The sequence below is a fragment of the Desmodus rotundus genome, chromosome 4, assembly GCF_022682495.2.
Source record: "Desmodus rotundus isolate HL8 chromosome 4, HLdesRot8A.1, whole genome shotgun sequence".
Classification (NCBI taxonomy): Eukaryota; Metazoa; Chordata; class Mammalia; order Chiroptera; family Phyllostomidae; genus Desmodus; species Desmodus rotundus.
The window spans coordinates 147365445-147389124 of record NC_071390.1 but is presented as its reverse complement, the minus strand read 5'-3'; the positions used below and the strand labels follow the sequence as shown (position 1 = coordinate 147389124).

At 43.6% G+C, this 23680-nt stretch overlaps 1 protein-coding gene across 5 annotated transcripts; it reads left to right on the top strand.

The window, feature by feature from the left end:
- Nucleotides 1-652: 652 nt before the first annotated feature.
- Nucleotides 653-23680, top strand: MAP3K8 (mitogen-activated protein kinase kinase kinase 8). 5 transcript variants are annotated; one of them, XM_045182983.3, is made up of 8 exons: nucleotides 653-1021; nucleotides 5112-5470; nucleotides 12222-12389; nucleotides 14693-14954; nucleotides 16363-16469; nucleotides 20540-20692; nucleotides 21385-21631; nucleotides 22545-23680. In XM_045182983.3, exons 2-8 carry the CDS (start codon nucleotides 5135-5137, stop codon nucleotides 22673-22675), a joined length of 1404 nt encoding a protein of 467 aa, XP_045038918.2. In that variant the 5' UTR covers nucleotides 653-1021; nucleotides 5112-5134; the 3' UTR covers nucleotides 22676-23680. The 5 variants fall into 5 exon arrangements, with proteins under 5 accessions (XP_045038918.2, XP_053779109.1, XP_045038919.2 ...); XM_053923134.2 differs by lacking the exon at nucleotides 653-1021 and adding an exon at nucleotides 1091-1402; XM_045182984.3 differs by lacking the exon at nucleotides 653-1021 and adding an exon at nucleotides 1413-1594.

The window sequence follows — 23680 nt, the reverse complement described above, 5'->3', positions numbered from 1 at the left end:
TTGATCTTCTTTCCAATCAGGACAGAGAATCCCGGACACACAGCTGGGGTTAAGAGGAAGAGATCGGTTGACACACTTCGTAGTGGGGCGGTGACATAAAATAACCAGGTCCAATGAAAAACAAAACCAGGCTTTGCTGGCGGAGTCCACCAGCCCCCCTCCAGGTGCTTGCCCTCTAGGTTCTGGCCCAGCCTGCGGCAGCCTTAACCAAACCTTTAAACCCAAGTACGTGGGTCCGGACCACCGGTAGTAGCACTGAGTGTGGTCTTGAACCGGAACCTGGACGAGGCTAGAGGAGGCCAGACGCTACTGCGCCTCCTGCAGCGCCACGGGGATAGCACACGCGCCTAGGTCCGGGAAAGGGCCTGGGCGGCTCGCCGCCTGGGCCATCGACACCAGAATAATACCGAGGGCGCACGCTCTTTAAGAAATACGATCTTCTTCCAGGGACAGGGAAGGGGTGCGGAGGCACGGTCGCGCTTTATAACTCCACCAGGTTTTCCGGCCACCAAGTCCGAGGGAAAACTCAAAGGTGTCCCCGGCCCTCGACTACTGTCCCCGGCCCCTAGGTGGCGTGGCGATCCCCGACTCCAGCGCTCAGAGCGAGCTCCTCCCTCCTCCCGCCTTCAGCTCCGCCCGGGAGCCCCGAGGGCAAACGGGGGGAGGACGGAATTTCCCTGCGCTGGGGCTTCGGCTTCCCCGCAATTCTTTCTGTTTACGGAGAGAAAGGGGAAATGGAAAAGGCGGGGAGGCGGTGGCTAGCGTGTGCTGCGCCGCCCCTCCGCCGGCTCAGACGCTGTGAGTCAGGGGCAGACGAGGGCGGCCGGGGCTCGTTAGTCCGCTCGGGTCTGGACGACGCACCACGCTCTGGGGCCGGTCGCCCTGGCTCCAGCCTCTCCCACCGCCGGACCTCGGTGCCGCGGCGCGCCGGGCTCTGGAGGGCCGGCCTCCCGCTGCGCGCCAGGCCGTCGGGGGGCCGTAGCTGGAGCGCCCAGGCTGCGTGGGCAAGCGGAGGCAGCAGGTAACCCAGAATTCGGGGGCTTAGGGGATATCTTCTGGTCTCAGCTCTCCCTGATACCCCACCTCTCGTGCTGAGAGGGAGGGTGCCCCCAGTAGGGGGTAGATTCCGGGGCTCCAGAAGGTGGGGGCGTGCCGGCCTCTCGCTTGGCTGCGCTTCCGTCCCCCGGGCGGGTCGCGGCTGCGGCCACCACTGCTGGAAAGCACCTTGCGCAAGGGTCTCACGCGCTGTGGACTCGCGACTCCGCCCCCTTCCTCCTCCTTCCCGGATCCCGAGCGTACGAGCAGTGCCGGCCGGACCCTGAGCGGGGAAGCGGGGACCGTGCCACCGCGCCGTCCACCGCGAATGCCTCCCGGACGGCTGCACTCTCCGTGCCGACTCCCAGTGAGTGCAGCTCAGAGGCTGGGGGCCCCGCTGCCTCCGGCCAAATGACGGGCGCTTTCATCATTTACAAACTCTTAAAAGCTCCCTTAACTTTGAGGAACGGGAGGAATGGAGTGGGGGTGCGAGTTGGCGGTGCAGAGGGGAGTTCGAAGCGCTGAAACTTAATTTCATGCTCACACCCTCCGGTAAAGGGTGGGTGTCGCAGAACACGAATGCCGGGCTTTTGGGCTAAGAATATGACGGGGCGAAAAGTTCCTTCGCAGGTATTTCCCGGTGGTAATGCGATATCAGAACTCTGAAATTCTTCCAGTTCTGGGCGGAGAACAATGTTTAGAAGGCAGCACGAGCTTATCCCAAAAGTTGACAGGGAAGGCCACGAGCTGCCTTTAAGTGGGACATTACAGTGTCTACCTATTTCGCTTTTGGAGAGATATATTTTGATCCAGAATAAAGGGCGTCCTGAAAAGAACAGGGAACGAAACACGAGTACAGCTGCTTTACGTATCTGTGGCCTAAGTCTCAGGTATTTGCCAAGTAGAATATAATCTGCTTCCAGCAGACGCCCCCACTCTGATGGGCTGAACTTGTGTACAACACTCCGGGCACTTGGCACCTCACGACTCCGTTCTATAAGGAAAATGAGATGGTTGAGGCATCTGGAGGTTCTGAAGCAGTGTGGCTGTGCTTCTGTACAGCTAACTGCATCATCCCGGGGCTTTTTGTAAACAAAAAGCTATAGTAAGAGATGTGCCCTGAGTGTCAGTGTGTATTTTGGCTGAAAAATTGTTTAAATGGGAAGTAATTCGGGTATGATCATCCTTTGTTAGACAGAAGCTAGTGCCTGTAACCTTAGCCATTTTTACCCCACTTGCCAGGAACCCTCACTTTTGTTTGCGCAGATGCGTGGAGCCAAGAGTTTAACCTTAATGTTTAGTAATAGGATTTCCTCTTGGTTTTATGGATGATTTCTGAAGTAAGTCACTTTGACTGTATTTACCCGTCTCTCCATTTCTGAAAGTGGCACAGTCACCTACTGTATTAAGAAGTAGGCATTTTATGAGGATTTTAAACCGTGTGGGGAAGGGTCTTTATTGTTAAAGTCGAATACCTTCGCAATCCACCCTTTCTCTACGTGGGTACAGATCATGAATGACTTGGAAATCTGCTAAATGTCTGCTAAATTTAGGCTTGCAAGTGCTGAGGCTCTTTGCAGGGGTACTTAGTGGGCGGACTGGTCATCAGGGCTGCTCCGGGAGCGCGGGTTTGCGTGAGAAGAGCCTCGCGTTGCTAAGGAATTATGCCTGGCTCTGATGACAGCCTCAGTCATGCACTCCTCCACCTCCCCTGCCCTCCTTCGCGGCCTCCCGCCCGCTTCCCTCCCCCTCCTGCCCTGCCCCCACTGCGAAGTATACGGTTGTGCGTTTTTAAGCTCTTGCTTGGGTTTTACATATAAATACTTGAGCCTTTCTGCAGCGTTTGAAAACTGTAACCTGTCTTTCCTTTTCGGATCACCTGACTGACTCCTAAACTGCGCGGACTTTTCCTCCTCTTTCTTGACTCGCATCACTGTTAGGAACTTTATTTTCTCTCAAGTCAGCCATTTGATAAGTAAGTCCAGCCACTTCGGAACTTTCCAGCCAGCGGGGTCCTAGATAGGGCTATTTTTGTTTTAACTTCTGTTTTTCAGTAAATTCTACAAGTAGAAACTGCAACTAAATGGCTCAATGAAACCCAAGTCGAATGCTCCTCCTTTAACTGGAGAAATTCTTTTCATAACTCAACAGACTCCAAGAGTATATAAGATCTTTGAGAGGGAGCTTTCTTTTCTCTCTCAATGCAACTGTGGTGATAACAGCCATCAAAACATTTTGTAGGTTTCTGCCATTTTTTTCTTTGTCTTTTGTTTTAGATACAATCTTTAACACTTTACTGTGAAGAAGCTGGGGACTAGGTAGCCACATCCCATTTGCAGATAAGAAAGGAGGCCTAATGCAATATCTGCAAAGCCAGGTGGCTAACTCAGTCCTTGTGTCTTTTATGCACATAATAGCACTCACAAATGACACAGCTTATTTACCATGCCCCAGACACCGCTTAAAGCACATGAACTCCTTTAACCCTCACGGCCGTCCTAGGAGGTAGGTGCAGTTGTGATTCCATTTAACAGATGGGGGGGGGGAGTTGAGGTGCACAGCTAAGGTGTTTTGGCCCAAGTCATGCAGACGTTAAAAGAGGGGCTGAGATTTGATCCCAGGCAGTGTGAGTCTAGATGGAGCGTCAGGCCGCAGGATGCTACATTGCTTTTCTGAAGCTTGAGACATAACATCAGAAAATGAATGTCAAGTAAGTTAATGATGACACAACATTGTATGGTTCTTTTCTTTTGTTTTTAAATTATTTAATCTTTAAAAATTGTATTGAGGTCATTGGGATGGCATTTGTTAATAAAATTATGTAGGTTTCAAGTGTACAATTCTGTAATACGCCATCTGTATATCCCGTGGTTCTTTTCTGAAATGAGACGCGCTCAGAGGCGGGTGGCCGATTGGTGCGTCGCCTGTGGGACATTTCCTGGAGCCTCGCACTGCCGCTCCAGGCAATCGATTTCGCTCTGAGTGTGGGGCGTGTTAGGCTTGTGCTCCTGTGCGTCTGGGACATGAGCGAGGCCGCGCTTTTGGGGAGCACGAGGGTTTAAGAAGACTTACAGGCCTCCAGATTCTTTTAGGTCTCTTACATTTTTTTATCTTCAATTCTTTGGACAAGAGTTGTTCTAAAATTCTGAGCATCATTTTTACTCTTGGCTTACCTTCTTTTTCTCATTTACAAGTCCCCAGGTATAGCACCTGATGTGTATGTAAGAACTGAAATACAATAGTGGCTAATAGAGTTAAATGGCCTTCTTGAGTCTTGCCTATGATAAATTTGGCTTTCCTGGCCTCTTTGTAAGACCACGACTTCTAGAGGGTCATTGATCTAGATGTTAAATTAACTTTCTTGGCACCTTGAGGTGTGTGCCTTGTAGTAAAAAATTCTGGTCTCGAGAGGCCAGCTGATTCACAGGTTAAATGAATCTTCTTTCCCTTTTTCATACCCCTCGCTGGCAGAAGGGGGATTTGAGTCTTTTCCCATGTCTGAATTAGCTGTTTAAGTCATTTGCATCAGAATTATTCCTGAAAGTTGACCTATTATCCTCAATTTGCTTAAATTAAAATCCATTTTACATGCTTCTAGCTCCAGGGGGTGAACTTTATTTGTGAGGTTAGCTTCTGAATGTGGTAAAGTAGTTCTTTTCCTTTAACACCCAAGGCATAAAAGGCACAGAGACCCATGCAGGGAGGGTTGCCACCTTGGGGGAGCAGCAGGGTTGGAAGCTGTAAAGGACCTGGAGCCTCAGCTCCTGGGATTCCTGAGCTGTTTGTGCTTAGGGAAAGTTTGTTTTCAGTGGCTATAGCTGATGCCACCTACTTAGTGAGTAAGAAGTGAGCTGTCTAGATCTCAGGTTTCCCCTCTGTGAAGTGAGTGAGCTGGACTAAAGGTTATCTAAGGTCCCTTGCTTCAGTGTCAACTTGAATTCACACATCTGTAGACACAAAGACCTCATTTTTTAAATAAAGACATGTAGAAGCCCTATCATTTTATGTCAGTTTCCCACTGATTTCAAATGCCAACACAAATATAGTGAACATAGTGTTTACGTTTCCTTTTGCAGGCTCTCTGGAAAGCACAACAGTAATGGAGTACATGAGCACTGGAAGCGACAATAAAGAAGAAATTGATTTATTAATTAAACATTTGAATGTGTCTGATGTAATAGACATTATGGAAAATCTTTACGCAAGTGAAGAGCCGGCAGTTTACGAACCCAGTCTAGTGACCGTGTGTCAAGACAGCAATCAGAACGAGGAGCGCTCGGAGTCCCTGCTGCTCAGCGGCCAGGAGGTGCCTTGGCTGTCATCAGTCAGATACGGGACTGTGGAGGATCTGCTTGCTTTTGCGAACCACATATCCAACACCGCAAAGCGCCTTTACGGACACAGACGACAGGAGTCTGGAATTTTATTAAATATGGTATGTCTTTTCCCAATCGGTTGAGTGCTGTGTGTTTAGCTTAACCCCTGCAGCTTCATTTAACGCACAGAAAGGCATTTGAACTCGGTTTACACTAGCTGCCAGGTATGATTTTTTTAAAATGTAATATCTGTAAGAATCACCTTCGTGTTAAAGATACAAAAAGAGTCTTCATTAGAAGTTCCATTAAGAAATGTTGGTAGTAGTTCTACAAAAAGGGGATGAAAAGAAGTGTGTTTTAATTTCACAATTAATTAAAAAGCTGATTCATCAATTAGGAAGAAGAGAAAGACTTAATGAGAATCCTTCATCTGAGGGGGGAATAATTAATATTTCTGAAGGTGGTGTTTTTTTTCTTTTTTTTCTTGTCACATCTGGAAGTCACGATGCCAGTACTGGCTAAGTTTGGTTGTTGTGGAAATGTAGTGTGTAGGTGGTAAATAGCTATCTATAGATTCACTCTCTTTAATTGACAAAGTATGGGTGACACGTGACATACTTGCTTAGACTCAAGTATGCAAATAATCCAAAATATTATGACAGCACTTTGTTGCCGCAAGAGTAGATCAGGTGATGTGTTTAGGTGTGCCTGGCATTCTCTCGGTCTCTTAGTATGTCAGAGGTGATTGTAGGTGTTGGCTAAGGGTGATCTAATTTTTGAAAAAGAACAATTAACAAAGGAGTAGGTGGTAACTTGCAGAACATGCTTAGCGATGAAAGTGACTCCTTTGACTTTGATGCAAGTAAACAGCAAAATTGGGGAGGTCAGTGCTGAACAGTAGAGAGTCTGGACAGAGAACTTAATTCTTTTGGGTTTTTTGCATACTACACTCTTTCAGTTAAAAACGACACAGTAATTTAGGACAGCTATGTAGCGAATTATTTTATTAGAAGCCAGTTATGTTCATCTGTAGTTCATTTGGAGGAAGATGACAATTTGCATAGTTGTGTGACATATTTTGGTCTGGTGTACCAGGTTGTATTTAATAGTTGATGAAGTACTTTACATTGAGAATATTACTGCAGCTAATCATTAAACTAGAAGCAACACCTGATTTTCTTAGTTAAAATACAGCTAAAGAACTCCAGTTCAAAATTACATATATATGTCTATAATGACGAACATAATTGGTTACATATTTCTTTTTTTTAACATTTGTCAAAATGGACATTTTAAGGGAAAACATGCAGAATAAACAAATTACTCTAGTTTATAAATATGTAGAGACTTAGGTATGTTTCCTCTGGCCCCTCAGACTGGTGAGAGATGGGACATAGACCTTCACTGGGAATGCACAGAAGGAATTTAGGAAACTTGTAACGAGTACAAAGAAATAGCTTCCTGAAGGTTTGGGAGTTTAAAAAAAAAAAAAGCTAATTTGGAAAAGGAGAGAAATTAAGACCTTTAAAGAAAGTGAAAATTCTAGATGAGCTAAGTGTAGGGTCAGGTCCTGTCATTGGTTCTGTGCCCTGTAAATGAAGAAATCCGCGACTCAGAGGAAATTGAAGAATAGGACATATATTGGGTTGGCCAAGATGTCCATTTAGTTTTTTTCTCAAACCGAAAGACACATTTTTCATTTTCATCAATAACTCTGTTGATTTGGATATTTGGGTATGTTGCTATCTCCCACTATTGACTTCTAGTGCGTAATGGCCAGGGGGGCTGCTAGACCTCTACCAATGCATAAGACAGCCCCACAGCAAAGAGTGTTTTTGGCTAAAACGGCCATAGTACCAAGAAACTTTGCAAAGCACCTTCTCCATACATTGCACAGATATTTTTTGCATTTCAGTGTGGTTTTACCTTTCTTGAAATAATAAAGCATAATACTTGGAAAATGTTGATTATTTTCTTCCATCTTCAGTGTTAAAGTGGGTACACAAAAGTTCACCAATTTTGATAAGTTTTTTAAAAACGCATGCTGATATGACAACTGTCACAATAGAATCTAACAGTTGTTTTGAATGAAGTTAAAGACAACTAAGCACTACTAGAGCCATCGTACGGAAAAAAATAAACAAACTTTTTGGCTAACTCAATTATAAGGCAGGGATCTTGAAACTTTAAAAAGATGTTTTATTTTAAAAATGATCAAGAATGTAAAATATAAAGCAAGAAGACTTAAAAACAAAACAGAATAGCAGGAGAGTCTTAAAATCCATAGGAACGTAGACCGTGCTTCACTGGGAAAACCAGCCCAGTGTGGGATGGCTCTGGGGCCGTGGTTGGCCTTCCTGTCACTGCCCGTAAGGGTCAGATCAATCCCTGTGACTGCTGCAACCTCTCGCAGCTCTGTGTTTCATGAGCAGTGACACAGGAAACGTGACTTTCTATCCCTGATCATGGCCAGACTGAGACAAGATGGTACGGGAGGCGGGTTTGCTTTAGCTCCCTTTCATCCTCACATCAAGGTCTCCTTGGAACCATCCTGTGGTCAAAAGCTTTCTCTTCCCATGGTCTTCCCCCTAATACCCTCTCAAAACTTTTCTCTTTTGGGCTTCATTTGCTGCTCTGTCTTTCTGCTTTACAAAATGACAGCTAATTGTCTACCAAACAGCTTGGTTCCATGACAAAATCTACTATAAGTGTGTCTAGGCATGGACCAGATGCTTTCATTCAAGTGTTCACCATTCATTTGCTAGACAAAGCTGGAGCAGCCGCAGTGTATTAGTGCTTTTCCAGATGCTGGAGATACAGTACTGAATGGCTTGTGCCTTCTGGTAGCTTACTGCCTGGCGATAGCAAGAGGCAAGTAAACAGGCAATTACAATGCAATGTGGTACTTCCCAGGACAACTATGCTATGATTGCTGTGGGGTGGTCAGACAGAGTACCTCACACAGCCCTGGGGGGAGGGGGGGAGGGCGGCCAGGAGATTATCAATCAGAGAGGCTTCCAAGGGGAATTGATGCCTAAGTTAATGAGTTAGAGTCAGCCAGATGAAGGGGTGGGGAGCAGAGTGTTCCAGCTGAAGAGAAGAGCATGTGCAAAGGCCTAGAGGCGTGGAAACATGGAATGTTCAGGCGACCGAGCACCGCAGCGCCTGTGGCGGTAATTAGTTAACTAGGGTGGAGGAGCAGGAATTACAAAAATATCCTGAAGCACAGCCATGTTAAAAGATGGTCCACGTGTGTGTGCAGGTGTATTCTCTTTTCCTAAAAATATTTCATAAAGATTCCGCCAACCTCCAGCAGGACCCAGGGAGGAAACTTTAGGAGACTAACACTGGGGTTGCTTTGTATAAGAGTGCTTTTCAGGTTATTGATAATCTAGATAATTCATAACCCGATCTGGGGTGAATGACCAGAAATGGGTTCCAAACACTTGACTCGGTGACGGTATGAGGGGCCGACGGGCCCACAGGGCTCCCTCCCGGTCGCGGGTGTGAGATGCTGTGTGCTGTTCCTCGGGGGCTAGTCAGGGGTCCCGGCTTCTCAGGGCTGGAAAAACCTTAAAGATACCGAGTCAGACCGTCTCCTGTCTGATGCTGAAATCACCCCACTTCCCATTTCCAATAACTGCTGGAGCTGGGATGAAGAGTTAATCATGTCATGGGACATTTAATTTCATATTTGGCTGATTCAGACTGTAAGACAGTCCTTCCTCCCTTCAATAAAGCTAAAATCCATCTCTGATTCCTCTTAGTCCTATTTCTACTCTTTGGCCGTCAAAAGGTATATGGGATGAGTAGTGGGGCAGACTGTGAGCCCGCATATTAAACTGCTTGTGTGTGTGTCTTCGCTCTGAAATGGATTAGCTGCGTGACCTTGAGCTAGTTAGCACACCCCTCTGTGCCTCAGTTTACTCATCTGGAAAATGGGGAACATGGCAGCACTTACTCCATAGTTGTTGTTAGAACGAATGATGAAGACACGTGACCTGTTTACACAGAGTGAGTGTTGAAAGAACACAAACCGTTGCGGTATTTGTTGTAGGTAATTGTTGCTCACCTTCCTCGTGACAGTCCTGGCCATATTTTGAAAATCGCCTGTTCCCCACATCTTCTCTCCTCTTTCACAAACACGTCTCATTGTGGCTGCTACCTCTTGGGTATTGTCGTGTCAGCTGACCCCATCATCCAGGCTCCCTCTGCGTGCAGGCCTGTGCAGTGCCTGTCTCCTAGGCCAGAACACGAGTGCGGAGGGCCATTTGTGGCGTGACCAGCAGAGTGAGACAGGGCCAGCTGTGCCTCTGTTCTAGGTCATTGGCTCCTTTTCATGGAGCCTGCAGGCTCATCCATTTCATAGCAGCCACATCACATGGGTCTCTTATGAAGTTTATTTTCACTGAAATACCTAAGGATTTTTCTGAAGTGCTGCTCCTGGCGCAGTATTGTCCAATACCTGTGCCAGTGACCTGGATGAGGAAGTCAAAAGCTTATCACGTCTGCACTTGCAGTTGAAGAATTGGCAGAAACAAGCAGCATGGAGATCCACAAGATTATTTGGTAGGGCCCCTAGAAAGAAGAAGAAGAAGGGGGAAAACAAAAATATCTCAAACCCAAATAGGGAAGGTCCACGGCGAGGGGAAAACCAGGGGCTGTGCAGAACTGCAGAGCGGCCCGTCACCCTGCACACTGGGGCCCTTCCTCAGAGGTGGCCGTGGACACCTTAGGGGGCATTCGGGGAGGGGACGCCCTGACTGGGGCAGACTGAGAAATAGGGGTGAAGGCCCTTGCAGGACTTGATCCAGAGAGGAGAAGGCTAAGGTGTGCTCGGTGACATGTAAACATAGGCTTTTAATAACTGGTTTGGGTCATGGCTTAGCTTTAATTATAGCTTCCCGGAAGATAAAAGGCTCTTATCCAAAGGACAGGAGTGGTGGCTTTGGGGTCAGACAGCTCTGAGTTTGAATCCTGACTCTGTCACTGACTCGTGAGTTACTTAACCTCTGAAGCCAGTTTTCTCACCTGTAAAAAGGAGATAAAAATAGCGCGGCATAGGACTGTTGTGGGACTTCGGTGAGATAGTGTGCAAAGTATTGAGTGTAGTGCCTGGTCGATAATTAGCACTCGTTATGTGGCTGCTATTATATGCTTCATCCTCTTAGACAGAATAAGAGGACATGGGTCAAATTGGATTATAACCAACTTCGGTTAAACAAAAGTAAAGCTTTCATGGCAGTGAGTTAAACACTGAAGTGGACGATTGAGAGGCTACGGTGAAATTGGATCTGTAAATATGTAATAACAAGAAAGGCAAGTAAGAAACTATTTTACATGTAAATTATATATCTGTATCTTAAAAAAAAAAGAAAGGTAATAATCGAGTACAGTTGAATGCAGTGAGCATGGTTCTGTCTGAATGTGGAAGGGGACTAGGATCATCACGTTCTTGTCTGGAAAAAGGCCTCCAGTAACTTGAGGTGACACACTTCTCGAAAGGAGGTCATGTTTCGAACAAGTTAAGTCTGTGGTCTGTCCTTAGTCATTTGCCCTCCGAGGCTCTGTGCAGGAGCCCACACAGAGGCAGTGCTCAGGAAGTATTTCATTCTTCAATGAAGTGACTCCATATTTCTAAGTATTGGAGTTACTCTGTTTCATGCCCTGACTAATGGTGAACACATCTGTTTGTGGAGTGTGTCCCTAAGATTAGCAGTCGTGGAGACTGAGTGAATAACCCTTCCGGTTGGTAGAAGCGTTCCCGGAGCAGAGGCCTGTGAGGAGCCCCCTGTGTCTGTGCGTGGACCAGGTGTCCGTTTTGTCCCCGTGTGCTCTGCGGTCCCCTTTCGCTTTATCTGTACTGGAGGTGACGGAATGCTGCTCTGGTAGTTCCATAATTTCCGAATTCATAATCTAGTTACACTGAGGAAACGCTTGTGTTTTTGAGACACTTCATCCCTTGGAAAAACACTTAAAACATTTTTAGGCGTGTATTCCACGTCATATCTCTTGTGGACTACCTTATTAATTTGTTTTGATTTTAATTATTTCTCTGTTTAATATTTTACTCTTTAAAACTTGAGATAGACCTTCTATGCAGTAAAATACACAGATCTTAAATGCAGCCGCTTGTAACCCACACTGCCATCAGAATACATTACATCTCTTGGTTTTGGAGTGGACTGGTTTTGAAATCTCTTGTTCTGAGTGCTGGCTCACGAACTCTTGGAGGTCAGAGGACATCTGTCTCTTAGGCATAGCTGCCTCCCCAGCACCAAACACAGTGCCTGGCACATGTTATGCACTCGATAAATATTAAGTGAGTAAGTAGATGAGAAATGATTCTGCCCTTACTTTATTTAGGTAGCACCGTCAACTCATAGCTCTGGCATAACACCTTGTTTTTCAGAATCCTCCACGATCATCAGTCTATTTCCACACTCTCTCTGGATGCATCATGTGTGAGTAATAGCTATGTGGCCTAACAGGTTAGCACAGTCTAATTGGAAGCAAGTCACCTTGAAGGCACAGTTTATATTTATGCAATCCTTATTTTCGGCCTCTTGGTCACAGTAGTCACGCTCCCTTAGGTAAATCATTTTTAAGTTCTACTTGGCGATTAATGGCTCCTGAGTAGGAGGAAATCTGATCAGGTCCGACCAGGGATGGACACGTTTCTGTTACAGGCTTTCTCTGCCTTGCCGAAACTAAATATAGTCCCTGCACACTGTTAGGATCACACACGGCGACACTAATTTCAAACACTGCGTGGAGGAATGCAATCTAAAGTAACCAGTTTTTGGAGGGTGTGTCTTAGAAAAGGACTTTGCTGGGGTTCTCACTCTCCTGCATTTTTATTTGTTGTAGGTAATCACTCCCCAAAACGGACGCTATCAGATAGACTCTGACGTTCTCCTCGTCCCCTGGAAGCTGACTTACAGGAATATTGGCTCCGATTTCATTCCTCGGGGGGCCTTTGGGAAAGTGTACTTAGCACAAGATATAAAGACTAAGAAAAGAATGGCATGTAAACTGGTATGTACTCTGTAACCAGACAGCGCGCACTGCGTGTTTGGGATTGTGGCATTGCTTTGTTTGTTCGCATTACTCAAAACTTGGTAGCCTTTGACTGGATCTTGTCTAAGGCTGCCCCATCCAAAAGCATCTGTGTTTGATGGGTTTGCTTGCTACCTGGAGCCGTTCAGCCCCTAAATCTGGCACAGTACATCATTGATTTTAATCTAGTTTGCTATGATAAAAAAAAAAGAAAGGGCTGGCTAATTTAGCACCGGTTTGGATAACGTCATCTCTCTGTCACGCCTCTTGTGGTGGGAACGGAAGAGCGTGTTCCTGTAGGAGCAAAGCAGTTGCTGCTCCTTTAGTCCTACCCACCAGGGAGGGGCCTGCAGGGAAGCAGAAACTGGAAAAGGGTGGAATTTAAAGAGACCGATTCTTGAAAAGATCCCATCTCTTCTTATTAACCCATCATTGCACACGTGGCTGTCAAAGCTACAGACTAGAGTATCCACGGCAGCACTATTTGTAATAGTCTCAAGAAAATAAATGACTTACAATAACAATAATGTAGACGAATGTCCTAATCATATGTTGAACTAAAACAGCCAGACACAAAATAAGATCTGCAGTATGAGATTCTACTTATAGAAAGGCCAAAACCAGGCTTACGAAATCCATGCTGTCGGAACACAGGTTAGTGGGCTCCCGGGGACTGGAAGGGGTCTGCAGGGGTCTCTGGGTGCCTGGAGAGTTCTGCTTCATCTTCTAGATGATGGTTACATGGGTGTGCTCGGCTGATAATTCATTGAGTTTGATACTTAACCAGTGTTACACTTTTATGTACGTCTGTTTTACTTTAAAACATTTTTAAGTGCAGTAAACTCACTTGATTTAACAAAAATAAAATAAAAATAATTGTTGAATATCATCTCACTCCCTGTGGTCAATTTAAAAGATTGACGATATGTTGGCCTCATTTGTTCCTTCATAAAAATTTGGTGGACTCTCTGGTATTAGAAGAAAAAGAACAGGTATCATGATAAGCCACGTGAAGCTTGCATTTAGAGGGGACATGTTCAAGTTCTTTTAAAAAACCTGGTGACGTTCTACAAAGCTCTTAGAACCAAAGTGTCCCATGTTTCATTTTCCTCATGAAAGGCATGGGGAAATAGCTTGTATTTATGTTTATATTTTTATAAATGTAAATGTTTATACTTATAAATATTTTAAAGTACTTATATTTAATTTTTAAGCTATATTTTTTCTTAAAAAAGAAAAATATGGGATTACCAACCCCAAACAGATTCAAAAGAGAGTAGGCTGAAGAATGAGATCCCTTTTCTTGAGGGAGCTACTATTAATAGATTCTTATGTATCCTTCCAGAAAGTCTTTGTGGACACACAGTTTAAGTTTTCTTTTTTTTTTTTTTTTTGCAAATGGGAAAATAATATATGTACATCTTCATCTTGCTTTTTTCATCTAGCCTGTATTCTGGAGGCATTTCATATCTATCTACACTGAAAAATTTACTTATTTCTTTATGAATAACTTCTTTTCCCCCTCATCTAAGGGCATGCTTATTGATTACAGAGAGAGGAGAAAAGAAGGAGAAAAAGAGAAACATTGATAGGAGAGGGGAAACATCAATCTGTTACCTCTCATACACTCCCCAACCGGGGACCGAGCCTGCAGCCTAGACAAGTGTCCTGACTAGGAATCAAACCCGTGACCCTTCGGTTTACAGGACAATGCTTCAACCAACTGAGCCACACCAGTCAGGGCCAAGTGCTTATTTTAAATGCATTTTGTTAGAGCATGAGCTGTGGGATCAAAGACATTATTTTATGACAAGAAATACTGAAAAATGACCTAAAATCTAAGTGTTTTAGAAACTACATCTATACTAGATAAGAAACTATCTTTTTTGATTCAATCATAAATGATTCTCTGGTTGGATTTCTATACTCTAAATGAAAGTAATAATTTATACTCCTTTTGGTTTTTAATTTTCTTATTTTGAATTGTTTATGTAAAGCTGACATAATGTAAAGGCTCATCTCAAGTCAACATGATTTCAACAAGGCAGTACAATCTTACACAGATCAGGGCACCTTGAGGGCATTTATTTGTCTCCTATTTTGTGGGTTGACCTAAATTACAGTCACCTTCTGGTCTCTAAGGGGTAGTGGTTCCAGGAAACCCCAACGATACCAAAGTCTTCAGACTTATATCCCTTTTAGTTGGCCCTCCATATCCGTGGGTGTGGAACCTGCATTGACCTGGGGTTGTGTAGAATCTTACTGGGATTTTTGTGTTTTAGATTCCAGTAGATCAATTTAAGCCATCCGACGTGGAAATCCAAGCTTGTTTTCGGCACGAGAACATCGCTGAGTTATATGGCGCCGTCCTATGGGGTGAAACTGTCCATCTCTTTATGGAAGCAGGCGAGGGCGGGTCTGTTCTGGAGAAACTGGAGAGCTGTGGACCAATGAGAGAATTTGAAATTATTTGGGTGACAAAGCATGTTCTCAAGGGACTTGATTTTCTACACTCAAAGAAAGTGATTCACCATGATATTAAACGTGAGTTATCTTTGGATATGTACCTTTCTGGCTTAAAGTGACTAGTTAGACAGGAGGCAAATGGGTGCTTTCCTTCAGTCTAAAGACCCTTTTATTTCAGTGGCAGGGAGCATGGCTCCCTTGGAGCACTTGGCACTATCCTCCTCTGTGCTTTTGAAACACCGTTTAGAATCAAGAGGGGCACTGGAACTTTCAGCGTCATAAGGAAGGGTGTCTGTCCAGTGGTGGGAAAGATTAGAGCCACACTTCTATGAAATGCTGCCTATGCCTTTATGGCTTTTAAAATACAAATTTATTTACACTTACACACATCCACATCTTTCTGAGAAACAAATAGCTTTTAAATTTTGAACATCAATTTGGCGATAGTTTATTCCACAAGCCTTCACTGGCCGCTTTCTAGGAGGAAGCAATGAGGCAATGTGCAAGAGAAACCCGCTGTGGACCCTTAAAGATCAACTGGACTAGCAAAACTTTCACTGAAAAAAATGGCTATTTTACTTTTTTTGTTTTAGAAAGTGGCTTGATAATATGCTTATGTCATAGAATTTGAAACTCAAGCTCTTGGTCATTATTGTGTTTTTTTCTAGCTTGAGATATAATTGACATATTGCACTGTGTAAGTTTAAGGTATACAGTGTAATGATTTGATATATGTATATATTGCAAAATGATTACCACAATTAGGTTAGCTAACTAATGTTCATCATCTTACATAGTTACAATTTGTTTTTGGTGGTGAGAACTTTTAAAGTTCACTCTTGTAGCAACTTTCCGATGTACAATACGGTATTGTTAACTGTAGTCACGATGCTGTGTGTGACATCCCCAGAACTTATTCATGTTATAACTGCAGTTTTTCCCCTTTGACCACATTCACCTGTTTTCCCCACCCACTGGCTCTGGCAACCACCAGTCTGTTCTGTTTTTATGAGTTGGGATTTTTTAGATTCCACGTAGAAGTGAGATTACAGTGTTTGTCTTTCTCTGTCTGACTTATTTCACTTATCACAATGCCCTCAAGTTCCATCTAGGTTATCACAAATGGTAAGATTCCCTCCTTTTTAATGGCTCAATAATATTCCATCACGCACACACACGCACACACACATTTTCCTTATCCATTTTTCCATCAGTGGACACTTAGGTAGTTTCCAAGTCTTGGCTGTTGTATCTTGAACATTGATAAGGACTACAGTCATTTATGTCCACCTTGGCTGAATTCTTGACAGAGCTGAAGTGATTTCACCTACACTCTCAGCCGCCGCTTTTGACTATATTGCAGCCATTTCAGTAGGGAAAGCTTCTCAATCTATTCTGATTTGGGACTTGCTGTTTCAGATAGTATTTTGATTTTATTTATGTGTATGTAGGCAATTTTATACTAAAAATGTTCTTCTCTTTACAGCTAGCAACATTGTTTTCATGTCTACAAAAGCTGTTTTGGTGGATTTTGGCCTAAGCGTTCAAATGACTGAAGACATCTATTTTCCTAAGGACCTCCGTGGCACAGAGGTATAATTATATTCCCATAAGAATGGTCGATATCTTACAGCGTAAAAATAAAAAATGTTCTAGCATTACTGCAGAAAGGACGAAGAAGGGGAGAAAAACCATCGCAGGAAATTTTTATTATCGTTGGAACATATTTAACGAGTACTTGCTCCATGCCAAGTGCTAGCTTTAGTGCTGTAAGTGATTATGTTTTTTGGTCCTCACCACAACCCTCTCATTGGTAAATACTATTATCATAGGCAAGTACTATTATGATTCCCGCTTAACAATAAGCAAACGAGACTGAAGAGTTTAAAATAAAGTGCCCATAGCTTCTCAGCTAGTTCTAGCTATAGCCTCAGTTTTTTCTGAGTCTGAAGTCTAAGATCTAACCACTGTATACATTTTTAATATAACTAATGTGTATGTTTTTAGTGTATCTAATATTACTGTTTTGGTTCATTTACAGCCACAATTTTCATGGTTGTTAATAATATTTATTGATACCTGACAACATTTTAGGCCTGTCTTTAATCCTAGGGATCTTATAATAAACCTCAAGTGTATTATAGCATAAATAAATTTTATTGAAGATGTGAACTGGTTGTAATACTTATATTTGGGAAGCAAAATAAAGCAAAACCAAAACAAAACTTTCCTGAATCTAAATTAGGTTCAGGGAAATACATTCCCAGGTTTTCAGAAAAAAAATCAATTTAACATCCACATTATTAAGCTGAGAAGTTGATTCATGTGGCGAGTGTCTGCTGAGCTTCTGCTAGCTGGCAGGCTGCCATACACAGGACAAGGCCTGCGAGGATCATGCCCCTGGTGGGACTTCAGTAGTCCTAATTGTTTGGTGGAAGGAGCTGTGTTAAATTTGCCAGAATTGTTAACAGAGCAACAGTTTAGTTCACAGTTGGCTCCAATGGACAATGGGGGATACAATGGGGAAGGTAAATAGGTGTATCAGCTGCCTCCCTCGCTCATTCCACTGTCATGGGTGCTTAACTATCAGCCTCCTAGCCCCATGCCCTTCTCTCTACTGGAAGCGCCCCCAGATCATGGAGGGAAGGGAATTTGCCTCAAGATTACCAGGTCAGTCTTAGTGTTCAGCCTAATATCAACCCTTAGCCTAGCAGGTGGATGTATCAATTGCACTGAATTCAACTGCAATGCAAAAAAAAAAGCTTCATTTCAAAATAAGATTATGCAGGCCTTTTCTATTTTTCTTTTTAAGACTTTATTTATTTTTAGAGAGAGGGAAAGGGAGGGAGAAAGAGAGGGAGAGAAACATTGGTTGGTTGCGTCTCATGTGCCCCAACTAGGGACCAGGCCCACAACCCAGGCATGTGCCTGACCAGGAATCAAACCAGCAGCGATTCACTTTGCGCGATGTTGCCCAACCTGAGCCACACTGGTCAGGGCTGTAAGCCTTTTCTTAACTCTTAGAAAGCAAAGATTGTCCTGGGCAGCAGAAGAAAGCCTTTTTTTGCTGATATTACTGAAGTTATTCTGCAAAATACTTGACAGAGGATTCTTGATAGTCATCTTTGAGCAGAATAATATTCAGAAGAGAAAACTGTAGACTTTTTTTTTAAATGCTTTAGTCCAGGATCTTAAGAATACTTCACCAAAGCACAAAATCTAGTAAGAATCAATGCTGATGACTTTTTTTTTTTTTTTTGAAAATGTTTAGCATATTTTGGCATTAGTCAGAAGTTCAGATATGTGACACTTTATCATTGTTCCTGGAGCCAGCTTGAGAAACAAACTACTTACGGTATTAAAAATGGAAAATACCTTTTTCTTCCTGGCAGAATGATCAAATTGGACATTTTGCAATGTCTGGAGGAAGGCATGCCCTTTCTGGGATTCTCTAGCACAGAAAGAATGTGTGCTCGAGCATGAGATAATCTTACTAATCTTGCATAGTTTGTGAATTTGCTTATTTTTACCAAATGTAAGTTGCTTCAGTTAGCTTTGGTGTTTAGCGTTTATAGTTGTAAACTCTTCTAAATCAGCCTGTGTTTACTATCTGTGTGGTACTCAGGAGCTGAAATTTGATCATGAGCAAGGTCATGAAGTCACCAGTGGACAGTTATCAGCAAGCTTGTTTTTCTCAAACTTAAAGACCCAATAAGATATAGTGAGTCAAAGTCAACCGTGCGGATTTGCTTTCTGTTAGAACTTACTCACTTGACTACTTCATAGCTGTAGATGATTTTTGGTCCCTGCAATATAGCTCATCAGTGCAGACACTAGTCGCCTGTGTTGGGTATCTCTCTCTCTCTCTCCCAGCATTTACATTCAGAACATTATATTGCAACCACATAATACATACAGGGAGTGGGCAAAAGTAGGTTTATAGTTTCGAGCACTTGAAACACAGAGTCTATTCTTGTATTATTTATTAATTATTATTTATTAGTATTACAGCTGTAAACTTACTTTTGTCCACCCCTGTATACAGGGTTAATCTGGTATATATTTAATCTATTGTTTCTCAATAGAAACAATATGGTGCAGAGAAAGAATAATTAATGTAGATAGCTAATTAGAATCACTGTTATAGCATGGTCCTTTTTAAAAAGTTTTTATATTCTTCTGATTCAATGCTTGGTCTTTATGTCAGTTCACATGTAATCATCTTACGAATGGACACACATACACACACAGTCTCCTCCCCTTTCTAATAAATGTGCTGATCGGCGAGGGCCTTGACCCCTGTCGTGACACCCAGGTTCCCCGTGCCAGTGCCCATGCCTGAGGGTGTGCCACTCTCAGAGCCTCGGCCTGATCTCTGTGCCATCCGTCAGCCAGCCTGCAGAGTCCGCGGGCTCTATGCCCTGCTGCCCTGGCTCTTGCAGAACTTGAGGAAGCAGGACCTCTGAGCCACTGGGCCCTGCAGCTCTAGGCGATCTGGCTGAGGGGCAGCAGCCAGATCACCGGGTGGACAGGACACTTCTGTACCCAAATGTTAGTCTTATAGAGCCTGTAGAGGCCCACTACACCACTGCCGTGGGTTCCACCAACAGCAAACACTTCTCCTGACCCTTCTGTTGGGGGGTCAGGGGCGGGGGGACACCCCTGCTGACAGTTAATCCTGCCACAGCATTACTTTGTGATAGTGTTGAGTAAGAAAGTCCTTCAGGGCCTGTTTCTGCTTCAGGGGAAGTTTGAGAACAAGAAGATTGGTTTGGCCAGTTTGCTGAGAGAGAGAGAGAGAGAGAAAGAGTGCCAGAGCCAGCCCAGAAGTGTGTTGTAGGAAGTAGTCGAGCAGGGTTTAGACGGGGAAACCGGGCAATTTCCCCAGTTTCTGTAAGCCAGTTCTTTACTTTTTCACTCTGAAATGTATTCTGGGAACACTTACCCCTTCTCATTAGTCCCATAACAGACAATATATAATTTCTTAAAGTGAAATATTGTTAATTAAGATATGTCTGGGCCAGCCATAAATACAGGTCATTGGGCACCAGGGTTTGCTCTCTTTTTCTCTTTCTTTTTTAAGTATAGAAACAAACACTCCTTAGAGAAACTATTTCTAAATCTAGCCCTGCTTTCCAGGCAGAGACTCCTGAAACCAAATTGAACTGACATAGTATTAACACGGCCTTGAATGTTTAGTCACTGGGCTGCATGGAAGGTAGAAATAACTAGTTCATAGAAATGACTAATTAGGATCACTTTTACAACATTTCACCTTTTAAAGTTCTTCTCTTTCAAGCGATCAGTGTTAATACCATGTGGAGTTCTGCCACCTTTTATTACTGCAGGTAATTAGAGGTTTGGCAGTTTAGTGACAAACAGGAAGTGAAGAATATTTGTGGTGTCCATTTAAATATGGGAGGAAGCGGTGTTTTAGCAGAAACATTAAACATGCATCAGTGCCTTGCAGAACTTTGATGAGCGGGGACCCCAGGTGGCTGTCCGCTACCCTCCTCAGCTTACAGGAACACTGCAATGGTGCCCCCCTGAAGGATGAAGGTGCAATAAATATGGTTCCAGTGGACGAGCCAGCTTCCAGAACTGGATTGGGGAGACTCAGACAAAGAGGGCAGTCAAACTGATGTTTCCTGCTCCTTTTTCAGATTTACATGAGCCCAGAAGTGATCCTGTGCCGGGGCCATTCAACCAAGGCAGACATCTACAGCCTGGGGGCCACGCTCATCCACATGCAGACGGGCACCCCGCCCTGGGTGAAGCGCTACCCTCGCTCAGCCTACCCCTCCTACCTGTACATAGTAAGTGGGGGTCCCCCAGGACTAAGGGGGCGGGATTCCACCTGCTCAGGAAAGCCACTCTCTTTTCTTGAGAGCAATGGTGGTGAACTCGTGACCCATGAGAAGCAGCCGAAAGTTCTCCCCGCAGGGAGGAAGCCTCATTCTCACAAAGAAGGCATTGCTAGTTTAGTGGGAACTCACTAAAATGTACGTTGGGCATTGATGATATGCTATTCTGTTAAGACATGTAATAATAACATGCCACTTAGTAGCCTCAGAGTAGCATAAATCTTTGAGCCAAAGCAGTTGTATATGTTCTTTGAACACTTAAAAAAAAGTATTAGGTTATAGATCCCCACACCAGCTTGGCCCATAGTGAAACATGCAACTCCCGTTTTATTGTTGGGAGACTCAGGAACGGGTACTTCCTCGTGACGGCATGGTGACCGATGGGCCACTGTTGAGACATAAAGCTGTCAGTGTTTATTCAAACCTAGCATGCACCTCTCCACTGAACCAAAAGATGGGTTTCACTTAGCGCTTTTAGGAAATTAAAGGGTAACTTGTGTCAGGGTATGAACTGTATTTGCTGCAGGACATGAGGTGGGAGACCAGTGAGTTTCCAGTTTGTGTTAGCAGAGTACCTTTCCTCTCGAGCGGGTGGTTTCATGTACTGATGTTTACATGTACTAAGAGGGCTGGTTTGTTGATAGATCCACAAACAGGCCCCTCCATTAGAGGATATTGCCCACGACTGCAGTCCGGGCATGAGAGAGCTGATAGAGGCTGCCCTGGAGAGGAACCCCAATCACCGCCCCAGGGCAGCAGACCTGCTAAAACACGAGGCCCTGAACCCCCCCAGAGAGGACCAGCCACGCTGTCAGAGTCTGGATTCTGCCCTCTTCGAGCGGAAGAGGCTGCTGAGTAGGAAGGAGTTGGAACTTCCAGAGAACATTGCAGGTACGGACACCCTGCTGTGCGCTCTGCCCCTGGCTTCCCTTCTTTCTCTGTCTACATCACACCGCTGATGGAGTGTGAAAGCACTTGGAAAAAAGAATAAAGGGACTTCTTGAGTGCCTTATGTTCTTTGAGAAATTTCAGCAAGAATGTTAGCAAAAGCATTTTAAAAAAAGACTAATTTACCAGCAAGTTATAACAGGATTTTTTAGTGTAAGTGTAGGTAACACAGTCATTGAGAATTGTGTCTGACTTGCTTTTATGTAACGGAGAATAGCATTTGCCTTCGAAAGCAAATCGAGCAGCAGTTTTGTTGCTGGTAAAGAGGGGGTTGTGTGAAGTGCAGTTATGGTAAAAGCCACGCCAGGCCTTGCTGGGAAACGTCAAGGCACTGTGCTGCCCAGATAAAGTGTTGTTTGAAGTCAAGCTGCATTTCTGTCTTCCTGTGCTTAAACCGCTATGAGTCTTTCCCATTTAGAAAATCAGCACATATTCCCAGGGCTTTGAATATGCGTGGGAGGGGTTTCTACTTTTGTTATTAAAATCTGTGGCATTCTTAATCCATTTAGGTCCAAACCCAGATGTCAAGCCTGGAATGCTTGTTTGCATTTCTGTGCTTCTTGTCTGATTTCTCCATATTTAAAGAGAACCATCTGGGATGTTGGAAAATATACAAGGATTTCTAGCTAATTTCTTGCTGTCATTGACTCTTTTGAACTCTCTTCTGTATGACATATTACGTGAATTAGCACAGGGTGTTCAGTTCTGTAGCTCTTTAGTAAAACCAGGGCTTGAATGCTGTTTCATTAGGCCCAGCCTATTATTTTATTTTATTTTTTTGCAGAAGGAACATGTTTTTACTGTTGAACATGTTTCCTGGTCATTTATCTTACTTTTTCAATGTTTCCCTTTTCAGATTCTTCATGTACAGGAAGCACTGAGGAATCTGAGATGCTAAAGAGACAGCGTTCTCTCTACATTGACCTTGGAGCCCTGGCTGGCTATTTCAACCTTGTCCGGGGTCCACCAACATTAGAATATGGCTGACTGATGATATCGTTTGCTCTAAATTAAGACTCAGCTTTTATCTCCTGGAAGCTCGTTCTGCTGACTCTACACAGGGGCTCTGTCTGGTGCATTGGACTACTTCCCAGCTGGCACTGTGGGCTCCCATGACTCATGAATGTGACTCCACATGGCTCCTGTGTGTTTGATTTGTGGAGCTGCCCTGGTACCCACCAGGGCTGAAGGTTCTCATTTCTCAGGTGGTGTGACTGAAGGGGAGGAAGTTAAGCATGCATAGAAGGATCATTTCTGGTGATTTCATTCACTGTGCACTTTGTTCAAAATTTTAAAAATACCAATTACAAGAGTAATATATTAGCCTAAAATTACTATTCTTGATTCTAACTTAAGTATGGGAAGTTCATTTAACGCAGAATAGTTGTTTTGTATATATCAGTATATATTATATGCTAACTCTCTGAGCCTGAGTCGGTAGATTCTAGTTTAAATTAAAGTTACTATATTTTGGGTGAATAGAACAACTTGAATATTGTAGCAATAAGCTGAACTAGTGTCTTGAAAGGGGCTCGCTGGTCAGTGGAGAGCCACCTGATGGCAGGACGCTCGTGCCAGGTTCTGTTGTGTTCCTATGGAAACATTTTGTACTGTACGTGCCATGCTTAAAACATTTAAAACATGACGTTTTGAATGTGGATAAAACTGTGTAAACCACATAATTTCTGTACATCCCAAAGGATGAGAATGTGACCTTCATGAAAAATGGAAACTTTTGTCAATTCTTAATGATGCTACTTTTGTACCTCCTATGACTCTATTTTCTTCCGAGCATTTGTATATTAAAATAGCATACTGTGTATGTTTTATATCAAATGCCTTCATGAGTCTTTCTTGTATATATATTTTTAACATTGTAAAGTATGTGACTATTACTACTTAAAGTATTTTTTTACATTATGCAAATGAAACCAACACTTTTATCCAGTGTGATTGGTCAAGTCAACTAAATAAATTCAGTATTTTGCCTTA

Coding starts and splice junctions, on each gene's coding strand:
- MAP3K8 (XM_045182982.2), top strand. Junction 5,471..12,221: donor CTGGAATTTTATTAAATATG/GTATGTCTTTTC, acceptor TATTTGTTGTAG/GTAATCACTCCCCAAAACGG. Junction 16,470..20,539: donor AGGACCTCCGTGGCACAGAG/GTATAATTATAT, acceptor CTCCTTTTTCAG/ATTTACATGAGCCCAGAAGT.